The following is a 21,706-nucleotide window of genomic DNA, read 5'->3' on the forward strand; positions in this document are numbered from 1 at the left end:
GCTGCCTCACAAGTGCCCTGAATGCGGGAAAGGATTCATTCCCCCGTAGGTCCAACGATTATCGGCACCAGCCAGTTCACGTGTGGGAGGCCTTTTTAAGGAAGTTGGAGTTTGGTTACCCAACCAAAACTCCAGCTGTGGCCTAAAGTGACCACAACACGCTTCATCAAAGAGCAGCCGAGTACATTCTGGGACTTTCCCGGATTTCATCCAGTAGTGCAAGGAAGAAATCGCCTTATGAACAGGATTGAAGAGCCGTATGAGAGGAATCAAGAGGGGTGGTTGTTATTGTTTTAGCTTTTCGTTTTGCTATGTTTTCTGTTTGCAAATTTGCAATATAGTTCTCTCAACATGTGGCTAGGTCGGAATGTGTCGTGCACATTAACAATCCTATGAATGTCGTGCTATTCCTGTTCACATTTACAAATTATTGATATGACATTTAGTAAGCACCCTCTATGCGTGAGTTCTATTGTGATGGGGATACAGTGACAAAGATGGACCTAAAGATGAGACTTAGAGATGGTCAAAGCCTGGCCCACTGTCACACAGCCAGTGAATTACAAAGCCTTGGCTGTGCACTGCCCATCCCTGGCTTGTCCCTTGGTTCTGGTCTCTACTCCAATAACCCCCAAGAGATGCCTTCCTTGACAACCCTAGTATTGACTCCCTTGCCGGGCACACTGCACACCCTTACCTTGTTCATGGTTTCTCAAAGTACTTATTCCTATTGAAATTTCATATTCTTACAGGTTTGGTTGGTTATTGACAGTGTCCCCCACCCAGAATGTAAGCTGTGAAGCTGTGGCAAGGGGGCTTTTGTCTTGGTCACGGGTCTGACCCTAGCCCCCAGCAGCACGGTCTGGCATATGGGTGGCATTTATTGGAAGGATGGGTCCTTAGAATCTCGGCATAGACTGCAATTCCCCTGACCCAGTTCCTGCTCTCAGTTTGGCCTCAATTTCTCTGTGCTCCTACAACAATCAGTACTACTTCTGCCCTAACATTAATTCTACTCCCTTGTAGCTATTTGCTCATGTGTGTGGCCCACTAGACAGTAAGGACCCCACATCTGTCTCATTTATCCATTATAGCCCAGCATGCAGCACAGACCCGGGCACACAGTGCAGGTGTAGAAACTATATATTGGATTAAGTGGTTGAATGAGAATATACTTGGAGATGTGTGGAAGATCAAGAAGTGTTAGTAATTAGGGAATTGTGCTTTTTATGTAGAAGGTTAATTGTAAACTTTTGTTGAATTGACTTGGATTTCAGCATAATGTTTAATATAATCAGAATACTTTTGATAAATTTTACGTTCCTTTCATGCCCCTCCTCAGTCCCATTGACCTCCTTCTTTCCCTAGAAGCAATCATTGTCATGATGTCATTGCCAGTCATAATTTCTTATTTCACGAAATGTTAGCCATAAATGACAGGCCAATGTTGAGTGTTGAATCTGGGGTAACGGTGCCACAGGAATACGACTGCCTCCATGATGGTCCTCAGCAGCAGAAACAACAGACACACAGCCACTGCCTCTGCCTCTGCCTCTCACTACCCCTCGCCCTCCTGTGGGTGAACCTAACTCCTGTTTCCACCCCAGTCCCTTTGGATATGCATTTCTGGTCACAGCAATTTACTTTTGGCCATGGAGTGTGGTTGTGTGTAGCTTCAGCTCCATTTTTCCTCTGTTCTTTGCATCCCCTTTTGGTCCATGGAGATGGTTATCTCACTTTTATGCAGGAATATATCTTTTTTACCTCTTTACAAAATATACCTCCTCTATCATTGTTGTGGACTTGGAGAAGATGGAGGATTTTTTTTCCCTATGAAAGGTTACTATTTTGCTCTCCATTGAACATTTCTCCCTACTGTAGCATATCTGAAATCAAGATGTGTATTATATTCTATGACCTTTTAGATTTGATGAAATGTGATAGAGAATTATACAATGATATTGCACATTTCTCAATATCTGGTTCACACTATTATATATAAAAATAAATGGCCAGATTTGTAACATGCTATCTGTAATCACTTTTGGTGGTGCCTGTTTTAAATGCAGAGAGAATCAGGATACTTTTGAGAAGTATTGATCTGATGATATAAATGTTGAATTGTTACTGAGAAGTGCAGACTCCTCTGTCTTTTATGTTTCTGGGAGAATGAATTTGGCCAAGAGACAATTGAGCCACAAAAGAGAAATTATTGAAGGAAAATAGCAGAGAGTTTATTTAGAGAGACAACACATTCTCAATGATGAGGCAGAGCAGGCTGCTGTAAGAGAACAAGCCAACAGCAGTGAGAGTTCTGTGTTGCCATTTTAATTATGCGCTGTTTTCTCGTAAGTCCCCGCCTCTATCTTAAGCCTCTGTCTTTTTCTTTGTCTAGTTTTCCCAAGTCCCTGCCTTTTTCTTGCCTAGTTCCCACCCCAGGGTTGTGGTATTCTCCCTTACTGTCAGTTGATGCACATGTGTTGGCCCAATGTTGGATATGAATTCTACCTAATGGGTGCATTGCTCATTATCACCACCCCAGGAATGTTGTAGAGTGGTTAAATCAGTGTGTATTGCACCAGCATATCTCTTAGGAATTTCTCCTTTGCCGTCTTTCTTTTTTACTTCTTTACAAAATATAGCTCCTCTATCTGGAGCTATATTTTGTAGCTAGCTACATTCTGACAGATTAACTGCAGAGTGAGCGATTACTGGGCATCTTAAGGGCCATTTCTTTGTGCATAGGTATTTCCCGTCTTCTCTGCTCATATCTACCATATGCGTTTTGGGTGGTCTCCGGGGTGTCAGATTTTCCAGACCTCATTTTTTTCAAGGGCTCCTCCTCCTCCTTGTGTCATGCCCCTCCTCAGTCCCATTGACCTCCTTTCCTCCCTAGAAGCAACCATTGTCATGATGTCCTTTCAGGTCATAATCACTTACTTCTATTCCACAAAAAGTTAGCCATAAATGATAGGCCAATGTTGAGTGTTGAACCTGGGGTAATGGTGCCACAGGAAAACGACTGCCTACATGATGGTTCTCAGCAGCAGAAACAACAGACACACAGCCACTGCCTCTGCCTCTCATTACCCCTCGCCATCCTGTGGGTAAACCTGACTCCTGTCCCCACCCCACCCCCACCAAGACCCTTTGGATATGAATTTATGGCCATAGCAATTTACTTTTGCTCATGAAGCCAAACAGGCTGTAACTTCAGCTCCATTTTTCCTCTGTTCTTTGCATCCCATATTGGTCCATGGAGATGATTATCTCACTTTTACTCAGGGATATATTTTTTGGCCTCTTTACAAAACATAGTTCCTCTATCATTGTTGTGGACTTGGAGAAGACGGAGGATTTTTTCCCCATGAAAGGTTACTATTCTGCTATCCATTGAATGTTTCTCCCTAGTGTGGCATATCTAAAATCAGGATGTATACTATATTCAATGACCTTTTAGATTTGATGATATCTGATAGAGAATTGTACAATGATATTATGCATTTCTTAATATCTGGTTCACACAATTAAAAATAAAAATAAATGGCCAGATTTGTAACATGCTACCTGTAATCTCTTTTGGTAGTGTCTGTTTTAAATGCAGAGAAAATCAGGATTCATTTGCAAAGTATTGATCTGATGATATAAAAGTTGAATTGTTACTGGGAAGTGCAGAGTCCTCAGTCCTTTGTCTTTCTTGGGAGAATGAATTTGGGCAAAAGACATTTGAGCCAAAAAAAAGAGAATTTATTGAAGGAAAATAACAGAGAGTTTATTTAGAGAGACAGAACACCCTGAAAGAGGAGGCAGTGTGAGCTGCCGAAAGAGAATGAGCCAACAGCAGTGAGAGTTCTGTATTGCGGGCTTTATTAGGCCAGGTTTTTTTCTTGACCTTCCTGCCTCTGTCTTAAGTTTCTGCCTTTTTGGCTAGTTTTTCTGCCCCAACCTTAAGTCTCTCATCTAGTTCACTCCCCAGGGTTGTGGGATTCTTCCTAACTGTCAGTTGATGTACATGAGCAGGCCTGTGTACTATATGAATTCTACCTAGTGGCTGCATTGATTATTACCACCACATCCAGAATGTTGTATAAAACTAAATCTGTATTTACTGCACCTGCATATCTCTTAAGAATTTCTCCTTTTCCCTTTCTCTTCTTACCGGCATGTAACTAGCTACATTTTCACCTGCTAACTTCAGAGTGAGTGATTACTGGGTGTCTTAAGGGGCATTACTTCCTGCATAGGTATTTCCCCTCTTCTCTGCTCATATCTAGCATGTTGGTTTCTGGTGGTCTCTAAGGTGTGAGATTTTCCAGATTTCCTTTTTATCTCAGGGTTTCCCCCTCCTACTCATGTCCAGCTATCTGCCTACTCTAACAGAATCAGTAGAGGAGTTTCAAGGACAAGAACATGTAGATATCATAATTTGAACTGTATGCAACCGTGTTTTTGGTGGGGGAAAACACCGTGTGTTGAAGTCATTTGAGTTTTATTAGTTGTGTTTTCATTACTTTCAAATATACAAAGCAGAGACTGAACAGTAACCCAGAACAACATTTTAGGCTTATCTCAGTTGTGGGATGAAAATGTCTCAAGTGTAAATTAGATTTCTTTAAAAATTCAAAGTGCGGAACACAATAAATTTGGGGAAAGAACTCCAGGTAAAGGTAGTAAAAGCACTAGAGAAGTGAGGCAAGAGAATAGGGTCTGGAGGAAGAGAACACAAGGCCAACTCATGCTGACTTCCTAGAACTAAATCAAATGGAAACACTTCAGCTATGACAGGAAATATCCTCTCCATTTACACAGGTCGTACACCTAGTAAATGACTTTGTAACTTTACTTTATTCTCTTCATTTATGTAGGGTGTATACCAAGTAACCAATGGAAACCTCTAGAAGGTATTTAAACCCCAGAAAATGTTGTAATCAGGCTCTTAAGCCCCCTATCCTCAGGCCCACTCCCACCCTGTGGAGTGTACTTTCATTTTCAATACATCTCTGCTTTTGATGCTTCACTCTTTCCTTGCTTTGCTTGTGTGTTCTGTCCAATTCTTCGTTCAAGATGCCAAGAATCTGGACACCCTCCATTATGACATATTCTGGTGAGCCAGCCAGGAGGTAAGCCCAAAGTTTGGGATTTATTTTTCACCTTTTCCTTTCTGCTCCATACAGGGGAATATCTCCCTCTCTCTCTCTTTTCCTTTCCAACTCGGTACCCTTGATGAGCAGCGCCTAAACATGGAGGCAACTGCCGGTTTCTGGCTGGGGCCACTCTGAAGGACTCTTTCCTGTCTTTTTTGGTTGTGGTCTTTGATCCCTAATTGTGCAACAGCTCAGGGCAAACTCACAGCTCAGGGCGAACTCACACATGTTTCAGGTAACCTAAACCTTCTTTTCTTATGTTAAATTCTTCCCTAATCGTACTCAACTGACTTAGGACAAAAGAAGCCCACCCAGCCTCCATTCCTATTATTATAGTTCATGGTTATCACTCTAGTGGAACAGAAAGCATGGGAAAGCATGGCCTTATCAAATTATAAGGATGCTAAAAGTCGGGGATTACAAACAGGAACCAAAGGAAAGCTAATAGTAGGCAATTGCCTCTGGAGGAAAGACATGCAAAGCAGCACCAGTGCCCACCTAAGGTCAAAGACGTCTGACACTCTTAAGAGTGGACCCCAAAAAGGGTTACCCCAGGGGATCTTCTGGACCTCAACCTCTCCAAGGGGAATCCCCTCGGCAAAGGCTCTGAGGCCTAATACTAAGCCCTCCTTAGAATTTTATCTTGCCGTTGCAATACTGTTGGCCCCCATATTGTTTGGAATCTGGAGCTTGCTGTTGAATGGGAAAATGGAATAGAATTGCATGTATCCAGGCTTTGGTGTTGCTGTTCTAAGCAGGGTCAGGCCTAATTAGTATGTGATGTTCTCCTTTGGTGCTGTTTGGCCCCAGTGTTCTTTAGAGTCTGAAGAAGGTTGGCCTTTAAAAATCAAACTGCCACGGTAATTGCTTTATCCAAAATTTTGATTCACAGCCTTCATTGGATTACTTATTGAGGCAAACAAAATAAAACCGGTGAGCTTGTATTGCTATCTCGTGGCTAGGGTTCCAAGGTAAAAGCTATTGAATCTTTGTTTGTGTATGTATATGCATGTCTAGATATGTTTATTTGTATGTACACTTATAGCTATATGTTGTGTTCACCAAATTGGCTTGTAAGTAAAAGAGCATTCATAAATTAAGTAATTAAGTCTAAGCAATTTTCAAGTTCACATAAGTGTAACTTTACTAAACATGCTGGTTTTTAAATTATTGGTAAAATAAAAATCGAAATGCCTTCAGAATTGTCAGCATAGATTTTTGTCTGGATTTTATATTTGTCTCTGCTAGATATTTTGAAGTGTCAGGATTTGGCATAGAAGGTAATAAAACTATAAACCCAGTCAAAGCAAAATGTTCTTAGTTTGCATGCCTATTTTTGTGAAAAATAAGAGTAATTTAATGTTAGCTAAATCTTCTGAGTTATTGGCAAAAATACCCATGTATTTAACTTTGAGACTCTTACTTAGGTTTACATGAGCACCTAAATGATGCTCACTGTTTATTAAAAATATGGTTAACAAGGAAATAGCTAACTTTAAATGATAGTGTCTAATATCTCAGTATACAGAAATAATCTAGATAAACTGTTAAAAGTGAAAGAATTAGGCCGGGCGCGGTGGCTCAAGCCTGTAATCCCAGCACTTTGGGAGGCCGAGGCGGGTGGATCACGAGGTCAGGAGATCGAGACTATCCTGGCTAACATGGTGAAACCCCGTCTCTACTAAAAATACAAAAAACTAGCCGGGCGTGGTGGCGGGCGCCTGTAGTCTCAGCTACTTGGGAGGCTGAGGCGGGAGAATGGCGTGAACCCGGGAGGCGGAGCTTGCAGTGAGCCGAGATCACGCCACTGCACTCCAGCCTGGGAGACACAGCGAGACTCTGTCTCAAAAAAAAAAAAAAAAAAAAAAGTGAAAGAATTGTGTACAATGAATGGGATAAATGTTTTAGGCAAACTTGTGTGTAAATTAAAATCTTAAAATTATTTTTGATGCACACTTAATATCTGCATCATTTCCAATAAAGAAAGGGTTGTGATATGGTGAAATATGTTTCTAAAATCATGTATTGTTCTTATCTATAAATGCCCATATCTGATAGTTCAGGGTTTCTTGCTCTTTAGGGTTTCACTACAGTTTTAGGTTACTAAAGATAAGAATTCTAGTTAACACATAATTCTGCATACAAAATGTGCCAGAAAATGTTGTGCTAATAGTGAGAAAAAAGTAATTTTGTCTAATTCATAAGTTCCTAAAAGTTAGTTCAAATTACAGATTTGAAAAGGTTATCTATGAAACAATGTAGTAAGGAACCAGTAAATATGGGGAAAAGATGTAGAAAAAGTTTAGATAATAAAATTTTCTTTAAAATATGATAGAGAATTGGCTAATTAACATTTTCATAGTTAAAGCTCTTAGTCTTGATTAATGCAAAATAAGTATTGTAAAGAAAGCCATCAGCAGTTTGGCAAATTTTTAAAATATAGTTAAGCATGAAGTTGGATTTAGTGTGGAGCCAAATTTATCACATGCATGCTTCACGCTATGTTTAATGTTTTGCATATATAGTGCTGGCACTGGAGTACTTATTGGTTGTTTGCCCAGAGTAAATCTCTTGATTACACAGGATGTATGAAGATATTGGTGAACTTAAGGTTATTATATTGTGTATCAGGAATAAAGCATTCATTGTGTGGGTTTTTTGGGGCTGTGCGTAACACGCCTCCAAGGTAAATTGAGTAGAAAAAATGTAGGTTTGGTTTCCTGTTTGTTTTTGTTTCTAATTTTTATTCATTTGCTGTTTATTTTCCTCTGGCTTTGCTTGTATATGCACATATCAAACCATATTATATATATAAGTTTCTAGTGGAAGGCTTTTATTTGTTTCTGTGAATTGATATTTTGTTTCCTATGCATTTCTGGCAAGTCATCGTTTGTTCCATTTATCTGAAATTCCTAGGCTAACTTTGTTGGGACCACAGGAGTTGATAGAGCACACCAGCTTTTTAACCTTACACTAGCTTTTGGGATTTTAGGCTTCCTGATACTTTATATATGTTGAGTATACTTTTGTAAACAGAATTTGAGTCATATTTCTCTTTCTGCCTGATTTCTCAAAAATTTGTAAGCTATTTGAAAATATTCTTAATTCATGGCAATGGTTTGCATACAGTCAAGCAGGGTCACTAGGGCCGCTCAGGGAGACAGAACCCAAAAATCTGGCAAGACAGCAAAAGGGTAAACATTTCTTACCATTCAGACTCTGGCCTCTCTCTCTCTGTGTGTGTGCAAATTGGTTAAATGAATGGTAAAAGTCACCATTTATCTCCTCTGTAAAGTTTTGATTAATACAAAAGAGAATTCTGAGGCTGGTCTTAAGCTGTAGTGAATCTGGTGTGTTTTGTGTGTCTTTCTGTATTGCTCTGTCATAAAGAGGAGTACCTTAGGATAAAATGCATGCCTAGAAAGGAACTTCCTCAATCTGATAAAGGGTATCTATGAAAAACCTACAGCTAATATAAAATTTAATGGTATAAGACAGAAAGCTTTCCTCTTGAATTCGAGAATAAGACAAATACACCCCCTTTAACCACTTCTATTCAACATTGTACTGGAAGTTCTGGCCAAAGCAATCAGGAAAAAAATCCATTCAAATTGGAATAAATAAAACTATCTCTATTCCCAGATGATACGATCTTATCATAGAAAATCCTAAAGAATCCAAAAAAAAAAAAAAAAAAAATCAGAGCTAATATATAAATTCAGCAAAGTTGTAGAATATAAGATCAACACACAAAATTCAGTCATATACCTACATACAAGCAATGACCAATCTGAAAATAAATTAATTCCATCTACATTATCAAAACATAAAATACAGTGAAATAACTTCAACCAAGGAGGTGCAAGACTTGGACAATATGTACTATACAATAGTGCTGAAAGAAATTTTAAAAACATCTAAAAATGGAAAGACATTCTGTGTCCATGGACTAAAAGACTTAGTAGTCCTGAAATGGCAATACTGCACAAAACAATCTACAAATTCAATACAATCTCTATCAAAATTCCAAAAATTTTTTTTGCAGAAATGGAAAAGCCAACACTAAAGTTCACATGGAATTGCAAGACACATCCAATAGCCAAAACAATCTTGAAAAAGAGGAACAATACTGGAGGACTCTCACTTCCTTATTTTGAAATTACTGTAAAACCTATAATAATTAAAAACAGTGTTGTACTGGCATAAGGGTAGGCATATAGACAAATAGAACAAAATTGAGACCCCATAAATAAAATCATACTTTTTTATATACCACATTTTCTTTATTCATCTACTCATGAACACTTAGGTTGATTTCATATCATGCCTATTGAGAATAGTGCAGCAGGAAATATAAGAGTACAGCTACACCTTTGACATATTGATTTCATTTCCTTTGAACAAATACCCAGTAGTGGGACTGCTGGATCATATGATTAGTTATATTTCTTTCTTTTTTAAATGGGATACATGTGCAGGTTTGTTACATAGGTATACACGTGCCATGGTGGTTTGCTGCACCCATCAACCCATCATCTACATTACGTATTTCTCCTAATGCTATCCCTCCCCTAAACCCCCACCCCCAGACAGGCCCCAGTGTGTGATGTTCCCCCCACTCCCGTGTCCATTTGTTCTCATTGTCCAACTTCCACTTATGAGTGAGAACATGCAGTGTTTGGTTTTCTGTTCCTGTGTGTGTTTGCTGAGAATGATGGTTTCCAGCTTCATCCATGTCTCTGCAAAGGACATGAACTCATCCTTTTTTATGACTGCATAGTATTCCATGGTGTATATGTGCCACTTTTTCTTTATCCCTATTATTGATGGACATTTGGGTTGGTTCAAGTCTTTGCTATTGTGAACAGTGCTGCAATAAACACACATGTGCATGTGTCTTTATAGTAGAATGATTTATAATCCTTCAGGTATATACCCAGTAATGGAATTGCTGGGTCAAATGGTATTTCTGGTTCTAGATCCTTGAGGAATCGCCACACTGTCTTCCACAGTGGTTGAACTAATTTGCACTCCCACCAACAGTGTAAAAGGGTTCCTATTTCTCCAATCCTCTCTAGCATCTGTTGTTTCCTGTCTTTTTAATGACCACCATTCTAACTTGTGTGAGATGATATCTCTTGGTGGTTTTGATTTGCATTTCTTTAATGACCAGTGATGATGAGCTTTTTTTTTAATAGTTTGTTGGCCGCATAAATGTCCTCTTTTGAGAAGTATCTGTTCATATCCTTCACCCACTTTTTGATGGGGTTGTTTTTTTCTTGTAAATTTGTTTAAGTACATTGTAGATTCTGTATATTAGCCCCTTATCAGATGGATAGATTGCAAAAATTATCTCCCATTCTATAGGATGCTGGTTCACTCTGATGATAGTTTCTTTAGCTGTGCAGAAGCTCTTTTGTTTAATTAGATCCCATTTGTCAATTTTGGCTTTTGTTGCCATTGCTTTTGGCATTTTAGCCATGAAGTCTTTTCCCATGCCTATGTCCTGAATCATATTGCCTAGGTTTTCTTCTAGGGTTTTTATGGTTTTAGGTCTTACATTTAAGTCTTTAATCCATCTTGAGTTAATTTTTGTATAAGGTGTAAGGAAGGGGTCCAGTTATGGTTTTCTGCATATGGCTAGCCAGTTTTCCCAACATCATTTATTAAATAGGGAATCCTTTCCCCACTGCTTGTTTTTGTCAGGTTTCTCAAAGATCAGATGGTTGTAGATGGGTGGTGTTATTTCTGAGGGCTCTGTTCTGTTCCATTGGTCTATATATCTGTTTTGGTACCAGTACCATGCTGTTTTGGTTACTGTTGCCTTGTAGTATAGCTTGAAGTCATGTAGTGTGATGTCTCCAGCTTTGTTCTTTTTGCTTAGGATTGTTTGGTTATATGGGCTCTTTTTTTTTGGTTCCATATAAAATTTAAAGTAGTTTTTTGTGTGTGTGTGTGTAATTCTGTGAAGAAAGTCAGTGGTAGCTTGATGAGGATAGCATTGAATCTATAAATTACTTTGGGCAGTATGGCCATTTTCACAATATTGATTCTTCCTATCCATGATCATGGAATGATTCTCCATTTGTTTGTGTCTTCTTTTATTTCCTTGAGCAGTGGTTTGTAGTTCTCCTTGAAGAGGTCCTTCAAATCCCTTATAAGTTGGATTCCTAGGTATTTTATTCTCTTTGTAGCAATCGTGAATGGGAGTTCACTCATGATTTGGTTCTCTGTCTATTATTGGTGTATAGGAATGTTTGTGATTTTTGCACATTGATTTTGTATCCTGAGACTTTGCTGAAGTTGCTTATCAGCTTAAGGAGATTTGGGGCTGAGATGATGGGGTTTTCAAAATATACAATCATGTCATCTGCAAACAGAGACAATTTGACTTCCTCTCTTTCCATTTGAATACCGTTTATTTCTTTCTCTTGCCTGATTGCCCTGGCCAGAACTTCCAATACTATGTTGAATAGGAGTGGTGAGAGAGGGCATCCTTGTCTTTTGGTGGTTTCCAAAGGGAATGCTCCCAGCTTTTGCACATTCAGTATGATATTGACTGTGGGTTTGTCATAAATAGCCCTTATTATTTTGAGATACGTTCCATCAATACCTAGTTTATTGAGAGTTTTTAGCATGTAGGAGTGTTGAATTTTATCGAAGGCCTTTTCTGCATCTATTGAGATAATCATGTGGTTTTTGTCATCAGTACTGTTTAAGTGATGGATTATGTTTATTGATTTGCATATGTTGAACCATACTTGCATCCCAGGGATGAAGCTGACTTGAACGTGGTGGATAAGTTTTCTGATGTGCTGCTGGATTTGGTTTGCCAGTATTTTATTGAGGATTTTTTCATTGATGTTTATCAGGAATATTGGCCTAAAATCTTTTGTGTGTGTGTGTGTCTCTGCCAGGTTTTGGTGTCAGGATGATGTTGGCCTCATAAAATGAGTTAGGGAGGAGACCCTCTTTTTCTATTGTTTGGAATAGTTGCAGAAGGAATGGTACCAGCTCCTCTTTGTACCTCTGATAGAACTCGGCTGTGAATCTGTCTGGTCCTGGGCTTTTTTGGTTGGTAGGTTATTAATTACTGCCTAAATTTCAGAACTTACTATTGGTCTATTCAGGGATTTGACTTCTGCCTTGTGTAGTCTTGGGAGGGTGTATGTGTCCAGGAATTTATCCATTTCTTCTAGATTTTGTATTTTATTTGCATAGAGGTATTTATAGTATTCTCTGATGGTAGTTTGTATTTCTGTGGGATCAGTTCCCCTTTATCATTTTTTATTGTGTCTATTTGATTTTTCTCTCTTCTTCTTTATTAGCCTGGCTAGCAGTCTATCTATTTTGTTAATCTTTAAAAAAAAAAAAAAAAAAAAAACAAAACAGCTCCTGGATTCATTGATTTTTTGAAAGGTTTTTCGTGTCTCTATCTCCTTCAGTTCTGCTCTGATCTTAGTTATTTCTTGTCTTCTGCTAGCTTTTGAATTTGTTTGCTCTTGCTTCTCGAGTTCTTTTAATTGTGATGTTAGGGTGTCGATTTTAGATCTTTCTTGCTTTCTCCTGTGGGTATTTAGTGCTATAAATTTCCTTCTAAACATTGCTTTAGCTGTGTCCCAGAGATTCTAGTACGTTGTGTCTTTGTTCTCGTTGGTTTCAAAGAACTTATTTCTACCTTAATTTTGTTATTTACTCAGTAGTCATTCAGGAGCAGGTTGTTCAGCTTCCATGTAGTTGTGAGGCTTTGAGTGAGTTTCTTAATCCTGAGTTCTAATTTGATTGCACTGTGGTCTGAGAGACTGTTGGTTATGATTTCCATTATTTTGCATTTGCTGAGGTGTGTTTTACTTCCAATTGTGGCATCAGTTTTAGATAAGTGTGATGTGGTACTGAGAAGAATGTATATTCTGTTGATTTGAGGTGTAGAGTTCTGCAGATGTCTATTAGGTCTGCTTGGTCCAGAGCTGAGTTCAAGTCCTGAATATCCTTGTTTATTTTCTGTCTTGTTGATCTGTCTAATATTGACAGTGGGGTGTTAAAGTCTCCCAATATTATTGTGTGGGAGTCTACGTCTCTTTGTAAGTCTCAAGAACTTGCTTTATGAATCTGAGTGCTCCTGTATTGGGTGCATATATGTTTAGGATAGTTATCTCTTCTTGTTGCATTGATCCCTTTACCATTATGTAATGCCCTTCTTTGTGTTTTTTGATCTTTGTTGGTTTAAAGTCTGTTTTATCAGAGACTAGTTTTTTTTTTTTTAATCAGAAAACCCCTTCTTTTTTTCATTTGTTTGTTTCCATTTGCTTGGTAAATATTTCTCCATCCCTTTATCTTGAGCCTATGTGTGTCTTTGCATGTGAGATGGGTCTCCTGAATACAGTACAGTGATCAGTCTTGACTCTTTGTCCAATTTGCCAATCTCTGTGTTTTAATTGGGGCATTTAGCCCACTTACATTTAAGGTTAATATTGTTATGTGTGAATTTGATCCTGTCATTATGATGCCAGCTTGTTATTTTGCCCATTCCTTGATGCAGTTTCTTCATAGCGTCAATGGTCTTTACAATTTTGTATGTTTTTGCAGTGGCTGGTACCAGTTTTTCCTTTCCATATTTAGTGCTTCCTTCAGGAGCTCTTCTAAGGTAGGCCTGGTGGTGACAAAATCTCTCAGCATTTGCTTGTCTGTAAAGGATTTTATTTCTCCTTCGCTTATTAAGCTTGGTTTGTTTGGATATGAAATTCTGGGTTGAAAATTCTTTTAAGAGATCCACTGTTAGTCTGATGAGCTTCCCTTTGTAGGTAATCTGACCTTTCTCTCTGGCTGCCCTTAACATTTTTTCCTTCATTTCAGCCTTGGTGAATCTGACGATTATGTGTCTTGGGGTTGCTCTTCTCAAGGAGTATCTTTGTGGTGTTCTCTGTATTTCCTGAATTTGAATGTTGGCCTGTCTTGCAAGGTTGGGGAAGTTCTCCTGGATAATATCCTGAAGAGTGTTTACCAACTTGCTTCCATTCTCCTGGTCACTTTCAGGTACACCAGTGAAATGTAGGTTTGGTCTTTTCATATAGTCCCATATTTCTTGGAGGCTTTGTTCCTTTTCATTATCTTTTCTCTAATCTTGTCTTCATGCTTTATTTCATTAAATTGATCTTCAATCTCTGATATCCTTTCTTCCACTTGATCGATTTAGCTATTGATACTTGTGTATACTTCATGAAGTTCTTGTGCTGTGTTTTTCAGCTCCTTCGGGTCATTTGTGTTCTTCTCTAAACTGGTCATTCTAGTTTGCAATTTCTCGCACTTTTTTGCAATGTTCTTAGCTTCCTTGCATTGGGTTAGAACATGCTCCTTTAGCTCAGAGGTGTTTGTTATTACCCACCTTCTGAAGTCTACTTCTGTCAATTTGTCAAATTCATTCTCTGTCCAGTTTTGTTCTCTTGCTGCCGAGGAGTCGTGATCCTTTGGAGGAAAAGAGGCATTATGGTTTTTGGAATTTTCAGCCTTTTTGTGCTGTTTTTTCCTCATCTTCGTGGATTTATCTTCCTTTGGTCTTTGATGTTGGTGATCTTCAGATGGGGTTTTTGTGTAGACGTCCTTTTTGTTGATGTTGATACTATTCCTATCTGTTTGTTAGTTTTCCTTCTAACAGTCAGGCCTCTCTGCTGCAGGTCTGCTGGAGTTTGCTGGTGGTCCACTCCAGACCTCGTCTGCCTGTGTATCACCAGCAGAGGCTGCAGAACAGCAAAGACTGCTGCCTGTTCCTTCCTCTGGAAGCTTTGTCCCAGAGGGGCACCTGCCAGATGCCAGCTGGAGCTTTCCTTTATGAGGTGTCTGTCCACCCCTGCTGGGAGGTGTCTCCCAGTCATGAGGCACGGGGATCAGGGACCCACTTGAGAAGCAGTCTGTCCCTTAGCAGAGCTCGAGCGCTGTGCTGTGAGATTTGTTACTCCTTCAGAGATGGTAGGCAGGAATGTTTAAGTCTGCTGAAGCTGCGCCCACAGCTGCCCCTTCCCCCAGGTGCTCTGTCCCAGGCAGTTGGGAGTTTCATCTATAAGCCCCTGACTGGGGCTGCTGCCTTTCTTACAGAGATGTCCTGCCCAGAGAGGAGGAATCTAGAGAGGCAGTCTGGCTACAGTGGCTTTGTTGATCTGTGGTGGGCTCCACGGAGTTTTAACTTCCTGGTGGCTTTGTTTACACTGTGAGGGGAAAACCGCCTACTCAAGCCTTAATAATGGTGGATGCCCCTCCCCCCACCAAGCTCAAGCATACCAGGTCGACTTCAGACTGCTGTGCTGGCAGCGAGAATTTCAAACCTGTGGATCTTAGCTTGCTGGGTTCCATGGGGGTTGGATCCACTGAGCTAGTCCACTTGGCTCCCTGGCTTCAGCCCCTTTCCAGGGAGTGAAAAGTTCTGTCTTACTGGCTTTCTAGGGACCACTGGGTTATAACAAAAACTCCTGCAGCTAGCTCGGTGTCTGCCCAAACAACTGCCCAGTTTTGTGGTTGAAACCTAGGGCCCTGGTCACGTAGGCACCCTAGGGAATCTCCTGGTCTGTGGGTTATGAAGACTGTGGGAAAAGTGTAGTATCTGGGCCAGAATGCACCATCCCTCAGGGCACAGTCCCTCAGGGCTTCCCGTGGCTAGGGGAGGGAGTTCTCCCAACCCCTTGCACTTCCCAGGTAAGGTGACACCTCATCTTGCTTCTGCTCACCCTCTGTGAGCTGCACCCACTGTCTAACCAGTCCCAATGAGATAAGCTGGGTACCTCAGTTGGAAATGCAGAAATCACCCATCTTCTGCATTGATCTCACTGGAAGCTGCAGACCAGAGCTGTTCCTATTCGGCCATCTTGCCAGTCACCAAAATCATACATTTATGGTCAACTAATCATCCCAAGTCTCACACTGAGATACACAGAGCCTAAAGAGGGACAAGGAAAATCTTTCTTGGCATTGCACAGGTCCTCCTCCCTACTTCCTCCCTAACTCCCAGCCCTGGAGCAGAACTGCTTCTCAAAGCTGACCTGGCCTCCTTCCCTCCCTTCTTTCCCTGGTTGTCCAGATCTAAGAGTGATATTGTCCCTCTGCTGCCCTCAAACATGGCTCCTGACCTCTCCCTTTATATCTCATGATTGCTGGTCCTTGAGAGTTTCCCTGGCTCCCTGTCCCTTCTTCCCCACCAGTGTCCCATGTATGAACCCACAATGGTAGGAAGGATCAGGCAGCATGGAGGGAGAAGAGGAAGGCAAAGAAAACAAGAATGAGAATGGGAGGGCTTCGCTGTTGAGCCAAGAACAGAAGTTTGTAGGTGACCCCCTCCTTTAAATGAGGAACAGCTTCCTCCCCAACATGGTCATCACCATGCCCACCTACCTGCCATTTAGTTTTTTTCAAGGATTAAAGGGGAGGTAGCAAGGAGAGCCTTTAAATTACTTGACAAAAGACTAGGCCATGATTCCGTTTTGTTTATTCTTCTCTCCCTAACTCTGCCTTTCCACTCTCAGTTATTGTGCCCATTCCTCTGGGAACAGTGGAACACAATAACACTCACTACACCCTGTCTTTGGGCCCCTCCTCTCCTTCCCTGAAAGAATGAAAGTGGCAAAGTGGCAGGAGCAGGATTGGCCTGTGGCAGACGGAACAAGGCAATGAAGGAGGAAGAGGTTTCTTGGGAGTGGAGAAGGAGCTAGAAGGAACCCAAAAAGGCCCATGGGTAGAAGCCATGTCATTGTTTGCTGGGAGGGAAAAAGTGGAGACCTGAGTCTGTCATAGGGTAAGCTTGCCCCACTCACAAGCTCTTGTGTCTCATCCACAGCAAGCAATGGCATTCTGCTCCCTGAGTCCCTGACTTCCAATCTCAGTCCTCACAAATGCATACAAGTGGAAAAAGCCTGCTGTCCTCTGCTCTCCCAGACCCTTTCTTATCTTTTTCTGCTCAGCTCATCTTCTCTGGGAGCACAGAGACTGGAAAACGAGTTCACACCCCCTCACACTTGGCTCAGGTCTTCAGTTCCATCTCTGCCTGTGGGATCAAGAGTTGGAGCATTCTGCCTCTTCACTCTATCCCATGAATGAATAATCTGTCCATTTCTCCAGTTCCTGAGCTTTTGTATGCTGTCTTTCTCTTGTGTCCTCAGAAAGGCAATGGAGCTCCTGTCTATTAGCCATGTGCTGAGAAGATGGTGGGCAGTTATGCAATAGAACGACATCTCTTCCCTTTATCTCATTCTGCCATTTATTTCCTTACTTCCCATGTCTCCATGGACATACGTTTCTCCTCTTTTTCTGAGTTGGCAAGGGATGACATGAGTAGTCAGGATGCATGGGGAATGTGGCCCTAGGAGACTGTCAGAGGGCTGAAAAGGCAGACTGGGCACTAATGAGTCAGCCAGGAGCCCTGATTTCTAGGTCCTGTTCCACAGCCTCAGGGATAAGAATGTGCTTTTTCCTGGAGCCCTTGTATTCAAATGATGGTGGAGTATCTGAACTTGGAATAACAAATCTCAATTCTCTGTTTCTGCTCAGACCCATCTAAAGGCAGTCACTTCCTGCCACTTGCCTTAAATAATTGATCTCTCAAATAGAACCCATGTTCCCTTCTCTCAAACCCTGCTGATAATGATACCAGTGTAGATGAGGACCTGCACGATAAGCTTTGAAGGTAACAGGCATTATAACAGGGGTAAGCAGCTTTGGGAAAGTGGAGTGCTCTTTTGCTGACTTGTTCTGGGGGACTTTGCTGATTCTCGTGAGTATAACTGCTGGGTCCATTGATCTAGTACATCCTTGAATTTTTGAGTTTATAAAAATTCTTTATAAACTTCTTTATAAAAGCCACATGAATAAATTTATTTGAATGGTGGTATGATAGCAGCTATCCAGGATGCTAGCAAACATGAATTCACACAAAGAGAATGGAGTCCCCTGCAAGAAGTTGAATTTCCCCTTTTAGTTTCAACGCACAATCTCAGATCATTCTGGGTTGGGGGAGTGGTGAGGCAGTCATAGTCTCCAAGCCTTTAGGAATATAATGAGATCCTTTCCTCCCAGGTCACTTCCTCCTTTTGGCTTAGCACTTTCATTCTTTATAGAGGCCATTATATGAGGTCACCCCTTTCCTCTTTCATTTCCACTTTATTGGCTTGAGGATGCACCTAATAGCATAAATACTGTCCACAAAAATTCCACCCCTAGCCATCACCTCCCCTCCATTTTCAGGAATCTCAAGTTGAGGGTTTGTAGTATATTTTGGTTTTGTTACTCATGAACAGTATACCTACCTGAACTGGGACATCAGTGTATTGTTTCAGGCTGACTAGAGAGGAGCATCTCTAGAACAGAATGAATGTCATGTCAGAAGGCTACCATTCTGACCATCATTAGTGGGCCTAAAAAAACCAGCTAGAAATGATGGAAAACTCATTAATGAAGAACGCTTAAAAGCTGGGCAAGTAGACAAAGTTTATTTTCTTTTCTAAATAACTAGCTGAAGGAAGAATGAAGAAAGTTCCAAATGTTTAGGAAACACCGACTGTGGCCAATCATTGTGTCAGGCATGCTCACATGTGCGCATTTAATCCTCACAGTAGCCCTAAGAGGTAGGAATTATAATCCTCATTTTATACATTTGGAAACAGGCTTAGAACGGTCTCCTGGTGGAAAAAATATCTGAAGACGTCCATTTCAAAAAAGCAAACATTGGCCATTTCTGAGTGATTTGGTGACAAAGTTTTCTTTATTGTCTAAATTTAACATAAAACATGTCATTTTCATTGCAAAGTACAATTTTATGGAATACTAAATAAACATATATAAATAAGCCTTGGCCAACATTATAAACCAGGATCTGACATAGATATAAATCCATGACTTCCAACTTCCCTTGACGTCACATTATCTTCTCTTAAGAGATAGTCACTTTGGCTAATAGGGAAAAGAAGACCAATAACATCAGAAAGCAATTTCCATCTGGCCTGGTTCTGACTGGGGTCATCACTCTAAGCCATATGCCTTACTTTGCTCTGACACTTCAGGATGTTCCCTTCTGGTATCAGCTGTGCACCAAAGCTAAAAGTTCACAAGGTTCTCCTTGCCATTCTCAATAAATCAGTTTTGCAAAATCTCCAGGCCTTCTTGCAGAGTATTCAGGCATATAGGGTTGTACTTGATCAGCCATAAAGATGGGGCTCCCTTTAGGTCCTGCAGCAGTATGGCAACAGTTTGAAAGCCTCCACACAGTCCACATAATAATGAAAGTCAGAAAAAGACCATTCACCACTTATCTGTGCTTTCTACAAAAACAAAACAAAACAAAACAGATACCTGGATGAGGGCCGAGACTGCCTCCCTCATCATTTCATTGTATGTCTATGTTGAAACAGTCAGCAAGAGGAGAGATATCAAGTGCTTGCAAGGTCCCTAGGTCTGTCCTTACATTCAGACCTTTCCTTGCTACTTGTAATTCCTTGACAGAGACACTGTGGTAGTGGGTACTCAGGAGAGAAGCAATGAGAATGGGACAATTCTCTCAGGGCAAACATTGACTCCTCTCTTTCTATTACAGAGTAAAGTTCCCTGAGTCCTGGCCTCGATTGTTCATGTAGATAGAATGGTAGCTATTGAAATTGTCCCTAGTTTAGTAATTCTCTCTGAGCTCCCTTAAGAGGGCCCAAGTACTCTTTCCATTTCTCTTGACAAAGAATAAAGAATGAGACTAAGAGCCTTGACCATCATATGTCTGTTGAGCACTTGATACTTGAAAAATTTAGATGACTGGGGGTGTGGAAGTTTTGAATAACCAGATATATACATATAGATAGATAGCTAAAGGTATTTCATCACTACATTTTCATTTTTTTATTTATAAAATACTCCTTATGTATCACTCTTGTGCTAGGCACAGAAGATGCAATGCTGAATAAGACAATCAGCTTAGATTCCTTTTTGTGAAGTGTAACATGTACCCTTCCCAAATGTTCTATTAATGACAGATTCCTATCATTGGGTGCCTCATAATTTTGTATTATTCCATCACTTCTAAAGTCAAGGTCTACATGGTAATTTTCCTCAGTCTGAAGACAGTAGACATGCTTCCCTTCTTCTGTGGAGTTTCTGGTGTCTAAGAAGGCTTGATCGCCTACTAAAGTTTCTCTTGCATATGCTACATGTATAAGGCTGCTCACCTGTGTGAGTTCTCTGGTGTTTAATAAGGTGGGAGTTCTGAATGAATCTTTTTCCACATTCATCACATTTAAAGGGCTTCTCTCCTGTGTGAATTCTTTGGTGTGTGTGTAGATTTGTGTTATGACTAAAGCTTTTCCCACACCATGAGCATCTATATGGTTTTATTCCTTGATGGGTCATGAAGTGCTTATTAAGATCTGAACTCCATCTAAACCTCTTGTCACATTGTTGACATTTATAGGGTTTCTCTCCAGTGTGAATTCTCTGGTGTTTAATAAGATCAGAGCTAACTCTGAAGCTTTTCCCACATTCCTGACATTTAAAAGGTTTCTCCCCTGTGGGGCCTTTCCCATGAAGATCCATAAGTTTTGGAACCTCTTGTTTACAAGTTGCAAGTTTCTTTCTTTTCTTCCTTGGAAAAGCTCGATGCCATTTCTGTACACTGTGTGTATCACCAGGATTTTCCCTGCCCATTGTTTTCTGGGCAATTTTCATTCTGGTCTTTTTTGATACTTTGCATCCTGATGTTTGTATTTCTGATGTAGAAACAGATATAGGATGATCATTTCCAGTGTCATTTTTTAGCTTTAACCCTGTCAGAATAAACAGAATAATCAGCCATCTGTGTCCCAGTGCAAGAAAGCTACATAAATGGAGGGAAAAGTCAATGATGATTGCTTTAAAAGAAATACAGGAACAAGTGATTTCTGGTCCAGTCTGGACAAAATGGCATAGACCCATTTCTCCTTGATCCTCCCTGATAGGCACAACAATAAACCCATTAAGTAATATGAGATAACTAAAAGAAAATTCTTAAAATGTTAAGAAAAAGACAAACCAGTTTGGGACCCCACAACAAGAAAAATAACATAGCAGGGTGGCTTATATCCCCACACCCAACAGAAGAAGGCAATTATCAACAGAAGCCTGCCTGGGTAGGCTTATTGTTTCCTGAATGTAAAAAGAAGTGCAAATAAAGCCTTGTTGATTGAACTCTGGATAAAACAGAATATGTGACTAACACCAATGTGCAGTTCGTCTTGGGCAAACATACATGATTATATAACTTTAGCACTGGAGCTGCTGGAAAGGTAAAAGCTAAATGGAGTTTCTGCTCTTCTTTACGTTTTCCATGAACTAATGACAACTTCAGAAGACTAGTAGGATTGTGTACTTTGTAGTTCAGATGGCTACATTTTTGAGCATTAACTTGCAGCATATTTCACTATATTTGTAATTTTCTATTTATTACAACTGGACAGCTCCAAACTCTTATTACTATTTATTATCTTGTAGCTAGGTAATAGTTCACTTTTTGCTTAATTTCTGCAAGCCAATAAAAGAAAATGTATTTAAGTATCGAGATGTTCAAAGGA

General features: G+C 40.3%; 1 protein-coding gene across 30 annotated transcripts in view; it reads right to left on the reverse strand.

Annotated features, from left to right (window-relative positions):
- Nucleotides 1–18,863: 18,863 nt before the first annotated feature.
- Nucleotides 18,864–21,706, reverse strand: part of ZNF75D (zinc finger protein 75D) — a 43,981-nt gene continuing 41,138 nt past the window's right edge. For all 30 annotated transcript variants that reach the window (XM_077989343.1, XM_077989332.1, XM_077989341.1 and 27 more), the window contains one exon: nt 18,864–20,923. In XM_077989343.1, coding sequence (XP_077845469.1) covers nt 20,214–20,923 — 710 coding nt within the window. In that variant the 3' untranslated portion in view covers nt 18,864–20,213. The remainder of the gene's footprint in view (nt 20,924–21,706) is intronic.

The sequence above is a fragment of the Macaca mulatta genome, chromosome X, assembly GCF_049350105.2.
Source record: "Macaca mulatta isolate MMU2019108-1 chromosome X, T2T-MMU8v2.0, whole genome shotgun sequence".
In the NCBI taxonomy this organism is placed as follows: Eukaryota; Metazoa; Chordata; class Mammalia; order Primates; family Cercopithecidae; genus Macaca; species Macaca mulatta.